The sequence below is a fragment of the Buteo buteo genome, chromosome 4, assembly GCF_964188355.1.
Source record: "Buteo buteo chromosome 4, bButBut1.hap1.1, whole genome shotgun sequence".
NCBI lineage: Eukaryota > Metazoa > Chordata > Aves > Accipitriformes > Accipitridae > Buteo > Buteo buteo.
In genome coordinates, this window is record NC_134174.1 from 44931385 (window position 1) to 44940574 (window position 9190).

At 39.5% G+C, this 9190-nt stretch overlaps 1 protein-coding gene across 1 annotated transcript; it reads right to left on the reverse strand.

The window, feature by feature from the left end:
* Positions 1 to 687: 687 nt before the first annotated feature.
* On the reverse strand, positions 688 to 8771 carry PLAU (plasminogen activator, urokinase). The gene is made up of 11 exons (XM_075025733.1): positions 8672 to 8771; positions 6942 to 7053; positions 5741 to 5795; positions 5458 to 5562; positions 4740 to 4905; positions 4311 to 4396; positions 3988 to 4177; positions 3207 to 3361; positions 2078 to 2218; positions 1349 to 1494; positions 688 to 916 (listed from the first exon to the last, which is right to left on the reverse strand). The coding sequence occupies exons 2-11, from the start codon at positions 6999 to 7001 to the stop codon at positions 722 to 724; spliced, it is 1299 nt and encodes a 432-aa protein (XP_074881834.1). The 5' UTR covers positions 7002 to 7053; positions 8672 to 8771; the 3' UTR covers positions 688 to 721.
* Between the last annotated feature and the right edge of the window lie 419 nt (positions 8772 to 9190).

A 9190-nucleotide genomic window follows, 5' to 3' on the forward strand; every position in this document is an offset into this window, starting at 1 on the left:
TCGGACTTTCCAGGGGACCCAGACCCCTTCAGATGTGACCTGGAAGTCCAGTCAAGATTCCAGTTTGCCACCTTGCAGCACAGTTTTTAAGTGGAATACATTGAGAGTTTGTAATGCTGACAGCCACATGTGCCATCCATCAGATTTTGCTATACATTGGGTCTATAGCAAATGACACTGTACACCAGGCGTTGCCTCAGTCTAAGTAGACTTTGGTCCTTCTTCACACATTTGTGATAAGAATGCTGATGCAGTTTCTTCCACTTTCTGATGCAAAGCCTTATCACCCTCTCAGTACTGGTCTTAACAGGTTAGGTTTCTAGGACTTGAGTCTTGGTATTGTTCAGTGTGATGAGGAAAGTTTTTAAACTCAGGCCATGTATAAAATGAATGCTTGCGTTAAATAAATTAAAACTGTACTAATAATTCCAGACCAAATGCCAATTCATAAATAAAGTAGACACATAACTTGATATGCATAGTATCATGCATGGGAATAATCATTTAAATGTTAAATATTTTAGCTTCCCACTGAGTGGTTTTCAGGTAACTCAGAGTAGTAAGATAATACGTCAACCATCTCTCTGCCTCAGGAACACTGATGTGAGTGGCAGACCACACAAGCATTTAAGAGGAAAGCCTCATGACATTCAGGACTTTAGTGTCCTGGCATCAGTATAGGCTTAATTTTCTTCATTTGAGTCCAGCTGTAGAAAAAAGGTCACTTTGGTTCAGGAAGAAAACGACTCTTGGCAATTACCGCATTCATATTGGAATCAATCCAGTTAAGGTATCGAGTAACTCTGGTGTAAACACCAGGCTTGTTTGCCTTTGCACAGCCATCTCCCCAGCTGACAATCCCATAAAGTATCATCCTGCCATTGTGCTCACAGACCATGGGGCCACCGGAGTCTCCCTGACAATGGAAAGAGAGCATATTAGGCCATTTTCTGCAGATGGAGCCTTTATAACAGGGAGCCTGTGATTCTTGTTGTTCTGGAGTGAAACAAGCTAGTAAATACCACTGAGCTAAAGCTATGATTTTTGAGAACACTGCATAGATGGAGCAGAAGGCTCAGCATCTGCTGTGATTTAAACACAGTCTGTAAGGTAAGCAGTTCTCTAGTTCCCCCATAGCAGGGCAAAGAGAGAATGGTTACCTTGCACACAACACTCCATCCTAAGTTTATAATCACAGATATTAGGCTAGCGATATAAGGTCAAAGCCAATGTACCAAGCTACATAGAGAGACTCTTCTGACTAGTAGAATTACAAGATGCGACCAGCTGATCCATATAGTGTACATGCATTTAAAATTCTTCAGAAGATAAAACAAACCAGTTTTACCTTGCACGCATCAGTCACCCATGCAGGATCTCCAGCACAGACCATGTTGTCAGTTACTCTGATATTGTCGTAGTATTTCTTGCACTTTTCCTGTGATACTAAGTTTACAGTGGCCGACATCAGTCTTTGAGCATAGTAGATGTCATCTGCAAACAAAAGATTATTTAACTATTTTCACCATCCAAGACAAAAAAACAAACAAAAAACCCCATAACACACACTTTCAGCACTTAAAAGAAATTAGCATAACTATTCCAGTTCTGATTTGAGGCTCTTATTTCCAACTTATGCAGTACTGGTTTACTTCTACTGTTAATTAGTAAGTTTTAAAGAGAAAAAGAAGTGTTCCAGATGCAAACTGTAAAGCTTGGGTTATAGAGAGAAAGAGTTTGATAGTTTTTGAAGGAAGTTCTACATAAATGCAATCCTTTGTTAATACTCCCACACAGCTTTAATTTTCTCTATTCCTCACCACAGCAGGAATGAAAAAATTGCTGTGTTTTACATCTTGGCTTACTTTGTATGGTTGACAAGCATAAGAAGCATCACATAAGAAATGCCATGGACAACTAGAGAAGATGATAGCAAAGATCATCTTTCAGAGATGCACATGAAGTACATAGAATAATAGAAAGAAATCTTTTTAATCCTTTGCAGATCATAGTATAAAAACCATCCAGTTCCCACACTGTGGAAATACAACTTTGGAAAGAGAAGTCATTCACTTACAAAAATCTTGTTTTCCATAGCCTGATATTTCACACCGGGTATTGTCTTGTAAGTAGAGGTTCTTCTCTGGCAAGCAAACTGTTCTGACATATTTGGATTCTACTGCACACTGTCCAGAAGTTGTTCTTATCCTTATCAGAGCTAAGAAAGTCAGAGAAGATACAGTTAGATACATAAAACAAGTTTTTCCCCTCAAGTTCTGACAGTAAGAGTATTGGGTACAGCTAACAGGAATAGTTGCAGTTACATTTAGTTCTGGTTACACATGGTTCTTCTTATTGCTTTTGGAATGACACTGGGTCATTATATAGTAACAATAAAATTAATTTCCCAGCGCTAAAATTGGCAAACATTCCAACTTGAACTTCCTTCCTGAATGCATTAGGGGCTGATAGCTCAGGGAAGATTCTTTGGCAAGTATGTCTTCAGATGTTTTAAAACCTCAACTTCCTGACTGGCTGTAGAGGTTGGCACCCACTGCCTTGCTGAAGAGGGGGCATTTTATATTGTTCTTCTCAACAGAAGGGCTCATGAAGCTCTTCTTAGAATCTTTTTACTTAGCAGCAGGAATTTGGACAGAGTGGTAGAGTTCTAAATGTCAAGTGCAAGAGTGGCAAGTCTGTTCTGTGTAAGTTGCAAAAACCCATCTCTGACTTTGTTGGTTTAGGGATAGGTTTGTGAAAGCCAGAGAGACTTATGGAAGTCTGGATTAATTCAAGATAACCTTCAGCTAATGTGGTACCTGATATGGCATTCCTATTCATATGATGAAACCTACTGTGCATGCATTTTTTCATTATTTATTATACATACAGTGTGATCTCTGTAGACATAAAATAAGATGGTAGAAATGGGATGCTTATGAAAAAGCCATGCCTTGTACAGATCCAGAGATAAGACAGGCTTATAGTTGACTGTGTGCCAGGTAATGTGCCTGACATGTGCCACAAACCAAATTTATACAAGTGGAAAAGTCTTGCTCAGCACAGACCTAGTTCTCAGAAACACCTAGTTCCTGTTCCCCTTCATCTCATCTCTGATTCTCCTTATTTTAGAAGATGTGTGCCACAATTATGTAGTCTTCAGCTATCCTCAGTGTTTTAAAGGCTCATATTAAAATGACACTTACCAATATCATTCTCATTGCCACCTGTGTCATCTGTAAAGTCAGTGTGAGAGATGATGTCATCAACCATGAATACTTGTTCCTTATCATCAGTAACATTCAGTATGGACTTTCCAAGGAAGACTTTATAGATGGATTTGTCTTGTGGTTTTTTTGACCTGAGTGAAAATAAGAGATTTGTGAAGACTACTAGTTTCTGAGAGTGAGGTCAACAGTTTAGATCCAGTCCCAGTTCCATTTCCTGTTTACTTTCATGCTGACAAGAAAAAGCAAGATGTAGTCAGCTTTGAAAGTTGATCCACTATGCTAAAGAAAAGCATCCAGATTTTCCATTTGAAGGGATTAAGATAGATGTTCAGGCATTTTGAAATGCACACCTAGCTAGCTGCTACTAATGCCAGGCATTGGTGATGAGAATCCTCTGCAGGATGCCAGAAGGATCACCTTTCCACAGATAAGACAACAAAAAACACCCATAAATTTATTGCTCATCACTTCAGTACAACTTCTAAGTTTTGGGAAGAGCCAAGGTAAAATGAAGCCCTGGCTCCAATTTAGGCTAAAGCTATTTAAATTGCATAATCCACCAAAACATTAGCATCTTGCTAGCTCATTCTGCTATACTTGGACTCCCAGAGGCTTAATGTTTATGGCTGCTCTTCTTGTTTTGCTCAAAAGAACACTCTTACTATCATACATTTTTAAGGATTGCTCAGTGAGTGTCACGCAAAGAAATCAGTTGAAGAAACTTGCAAATAAGAAGTATGTGGAACTGTAAACTTACGGATTATGAAAACAGTGTGCTGCTGTAAGCACCCAGCAAGGGTCAATGAGGCTGCCACCACACAGAAATTGGTCAATGCCCCTTATGTTTTGGAAGATGCCAGCTATCCAAGGCTGAGACTCAACCTCTGCCTGGCTTCCACCAACAATCTTGAAGTATTTGCTGATGCTCCTTTGACCACATGCACGCCCTATAGAAAGAAGAATTTTGTTTAGATGTCCTTACAACTAAGCACCAACCTTGTGCTATCAAAAAAACCAAAAAACCAAACCAAAACAAAAAAACCAAAACCAACCAGTTGTCTTGAAACTAATGTTACTTACCACACTTCTCTATGTTGCAGGGTGTTTCTTGAATGGTGAATCCCTTTTTGGTGTAACACCAGGGCCTGTTCCTTCCATTTGGATTTCTAGAAGACAAAGGAAGTGTTCTTTTCATAAAGATAGTTTAAAAAAAAATTATAGTGTCTTAGAATTCTAACTGTCCTGAAAAGGCCAGAAGTGTTCAGTTGCAAGATATGCCAAAGAAAATAATTAAAAACTGACTATTACATACTGTGAATTTTGCAGTACAATCAGCTTCAGTGGTAAGCAAGAACTCTAAACACTTCAAAAAGTCACATTCTGAATATTTTTAGTCAAAATTAATCTCTGTAATATTTTTCTATTTTTTTAAAACATGTACCATCACTTGAGGCACTTCTGGGGCTGTGACAATAGAATTCATCCCAGGAAGAGTAATGCTTTTCTTACCTGCAGTAGCTGTGTTTGCCCAGTCCAAGCTGCAAAGCATTCTTCAAGCGAGCATGGTAATGACCCCTACTGATTACTGAGGGAAGGTCCCATGGCAGACATTTGTCTTCTGTTGCCATTCCTCTGTAGTCCTCCCCATTCTCAGTATAGCATATTCTTTCAGTGTCTGAGAAAATAAATCTTTTGTTAGCAGCATGTTCTTGTTTATAATTTTTCTGAGACAGACATAATCTGTATGGATCCTTCTAATAAGAAAAAAGTTCATGGATTACACTTGAAAACAGATGATGCAAAATCTGGACTGTTTATATATTCTTATTAAGTTTGTTCTAAATTAATTTTGAGCATCAAGTATCTTATGCTTTAAAGCATGCATATTGCTTCTTTAATAGTTTCAGTGTACTTCACAATATAATCAGTTCTTCTGCTTCTGAACACTCCCAAACAAGTTCACTTTTTTCCACCCCAAACTAAAACATTTGGGAGGTAGGCAACATTAATGAGGAGACAGGGACAAAAAAATAAATTAGAGATCCTGATTTTACACCAATATTTAGTTGTTACTCCTCACTTAGCCTGTTAGCATAAGGTGCTAAAGGATTTCCAGTTACATGTTTGTGGGTAATACTTTCACTTGGCATTTCATATTCATTATTTGCCTATCTTTTTAGATCCTTTTAATCAATTTACTTAGCATTAAAGAAGATAGATACTCTACCTAGTTCACAGTGAATTCCAGTGTATCCTTCTGGACATATGCAACGATTGATTCCGCTGAAGAGGTAATAGGTAATGCAGGTTCCTCCATTCAAACAATGGCATTCTGCAAGAAAAGGACATCACTAATTAGGCACAAAACATTTGAATGATGAAGTGAAATGTAGTTGCAAACAAAGTTTTAGGTGTTTAAGTATCATTAAAAGTCTTCCTTCTTGTATGAAGACGTAATTGCAGGATAACAAGGGGTTTTTTAGGTTCAAGGGGAACAGGCAGGTATTTACCCTTGCGATCTGATCTGTGTTTATATGACAGCTTGTAGTGTTTCTTGCTATAAACCTAAGAGGAAAAAAAAGGATTTTAAGGAAATGGTTTCTTTTATGTGGTTTGATCATCTTTTACGGGCCAAAGTGCTGTCCCCTACTGCATACCTTCAATAGTTTAGGTTTTTGCATGTAGTTAACAGCTGAACCTGCTCTGTGGTATCTGGATGCGAATAGTAAGTGGAACTCTACTTGAGCAAAGCAGAATGGGGGGGGGGAAAAACCCAGCAAAACCGCCAAACAACAAAAAACCCACACCACACAAAAACTCTTAGAAAAACCCCACCAAGCTGGTCCACTGCATCAGGTCAACATTGCAGTTATCTCTGCTATAAGTACCTAAAGAGCTCTCAACGGTCAGTGTCCTTAAAATGGGAAAGGGAACTTCTCCCTCTCCACCTCTCAGCCACCAAAGCAGTGCAGCAAAGATGCAACATTCTCCAGCTGCCTCTGTCATTTTGGTGACCTTGGTGCTTCACGTTTGTGCTATGGAATAAAAGCCAGTAGATTTATACAACAATGGATTCTTGCCCCGCACGTCAGGTCCTGCCTCTGCTTTGCAGGCTGCATATTTCTTTCTCCATGGAATTAAATAAGATTAGGCTTTTAGTATGCTTTTCCCAGAGGTCAAGTGGGCTTGCCTGAGTTAAAAACAAGTAATGGTAACAATATAATTCCATAACCTTGGTGAATGGCTCTGCTGATAGATACCAACTGTCATACAAGTTGATAGTCAAAAATATTCAAATTCATATCTGTTGCTCCTTTTTTAGCATTACACTTTCAAGTAGGGGAGATGGAAATTTAGTTAAGACCTAATATCCACCTCCATGAAAGACCAGTGAGCTCTTGATACTCAGTGTCCAGATCTAAATTGCATTAAGAAAAAAACAGAAAAGCTAGATTTCTTGGTTATTGCACAATGTCTTCACTATTTGAATGCTAGCAGACATCTTAGGGTGGAACAAAATCAGAAGAAAACCCAAAGTGTTCAAAAACATGTTTCTTGAAGGTATATATGCAGCAGATGTATATGTACATGCAAAGGAAGCAAAAAGGAGAATTCAAGTTAAAAGCCAACTACACTGTCCAAAGCAGAAGTATAATCAAAACCAGAAGCTGTTCCAAGTGAACCCCCCCCACCATTTATTTCAAAACTTACAGAATCTAGTCCCATGACAAGTGTGCCCAGAGTTACTGTGAAGAAGATGAGTAACTTCATGTTGTTAGTTAACTTCTCCCTTCGTTCCTCTTCTATCTGTATTATTTTGATTCTGAAAATAAAAGAAGAACTTAGTGTCATGTTGTAGCTTGCAGAGTCAGCTTTCTTATTTCTGTTGTGTTCAGTTGGTTTCAGAAGAATCACAACACGATTGACAGAAGAATTAAGCACTGACTTGTTGTGGAATATCTGCTTATTATTTCCATATATTAAATTAGAGGTTATTGTTTGAAGTTTTTTGGGGTTTGGTTTTTTTTTGGGGGGGGGGTTTTGTTTGTTTGTGGGTTGGTTTGGTTTGTTTTTTTTTTTTACATTTAGCAATACAACCAGATTTTTTTAGACTCTAAATGAAGTGGGGAAAGGGAAATTGGAAAAGTCCATACTCAGTGTCTGTAGTGTGGACTAACACTTTAGTTGCTGTCCAGCTGTTTGTACCCATTTAACCAATTATTACTACCTTGCAACAAAAGCACTGAACATCCACATTTAGGGTATGAAAGGGAAAGCTCCTTTCTTCATTACCTCTGTAGTTGCTGACTGCATCTTGTTGTTGCTAGGCTCTTACATAAGCCTGGCCACCTCACTGAGCGCCTCTGACCACTGCAAACTCTTGAAAGTCTGGTCCTGATGTTACCTCACTTATTTACAGTATCAGAGATGCTTAGAACATATTCTGCCTTGGTTTCTTATATGCAGCTGGATCTTGTAGCCAAGCATGTATAGCAATCTTCCCAAGAGTGACTGTTAAAAAAACTAGCTTGTAAAAACAATGGGAGAAGAGAGCTATAAAGTACCAATATGTCTTTTTCTAATTGCAATCTAAATTTTCTAAATTGCAAGTCATGGAATTTTTATATTTTTTTAAAGTGTCATCAGTGCTAGAAAACTGGAAAACTTGATTTTTAAAAGATTCCATGGGAATCTTAGTTATATTTACATTGGCAAGCAGTGCGATGCAGTAGGAGAGAGTATGCAGAACTGAGTTGGTGCTGAAGACCTGCTCCACACTGTATCTGCTTCAGAGGTTTCTGTGTTGGACTAGTTCTAGTTTGGTCCTGCAGACTGAACACCTGCTGATACCTGGAATACATCTTCCCATTTGGTTTTATTTGGAAGAACTACAGTGCAAGTAGTCTAAAGCCATTCGGTGGCATGAACCAAAACACGGGGAATAGAGAGGATCACTGGATTCATTTGAAAAAAGCTGGTGTGATGCAAACCAAAATGCTAATATAGATACACCCTTTGCTTATAAGCAGGTTTCATAATGCAAGAAAGCAAATCATGCCTCAGGTACATGGACTTGGTAAATCAGGCTTATCAGATTCAGGTGTGATTTCAGCAGATATCTTTTCCCTTAAGCATTATTCACATTAAGATAATAATTTTTAGCACAATCAGCAGCTATACAAGTAATTTGTTATTTGTTACCAAAATCAGTTTCTCAGGCCCAGCCTTAACATCACAAATAGCAGTACCGTTGCTTTCTTGTGAAAATCACAATTATACTGTAGCATGTAGAACAGATCGTCCCCACCGCTGAAATACTGCATCACATGAGATCGTACTGTTTTTTTAAATTTAAAGAGCAACCACTTAATTCAGTTCGACTTAGACGCGGCTTTTTTGCCCTTGAGTCATAATTCGGTTATTAAAGGCATCGCACTTACCAGCCCGGGAGGCCGCGAGATGAGGAGGTGTCGAGCTGGGGCCGGTGCGGGACGGCAGGCGCAGAGCGGCAGCTGCTGGCGGCCCCACGCCGGGCGGGCGCTATAAAAGCCGAGCTGGGGCGGGGCCGCTGCCACCGCCCCGGGGCGGGGCCGCTGTGCCCGCCCCCCCCCCCCCCCCGGGACCCGCGAACGCCTCGGAGCTTACCTCGCTGCAAGGAAAAGCTGCTGGCGTGACTCAAGGGGGAAATTTTAAATGCTGCTTTTTTGGTTTCGGGGGGTGGGGAGTACGGTCAGGGCGAACAAACAACTTCGTTCGGAGTTAGATTTCTGTAAGAGGCTCCTTGGCTTCCCCGCGGCAGCAATTTCTTAGAGGCATTAAAAAAAAACAAAAGAGAAATGTAAGTGACAGCTATGAGAAGAATGACTTGTGTTGAAACACGCCTAGAGATACGAACACGCGTGGTGTATTTTATTCATATGGGACTACCCATAATGAGAGAAGCACAAATGATTTATTAA

What these genes read in the sequence shown, in the direction of transcription:
- PLAU (XM_075025733.1), bottom strand. Translation starts at nt 7,001, where the DNA reads ATGAAGTTACTCATCTTCTTCACAGTAACTCTGGGCACACTTGTCATG. An exon ending in TTGTCATGGGACTAGATTCT is followed by an intron (nt 5,796 to 6,941) that starts GTAAGTTTTGAA and finishes TTTTCCTCTTAG; the next exon opens with GTTTATAGCAAGAAACACTA. An exon ending in GCACACTGTTTTCATAATCC is followed by an intron (nt 3,362 to 3,987) that starts GTAAGTTTACAG and finishes ATTTTCACTCAG; the next exon opens with GTCAAAAAAACCACAAGACA.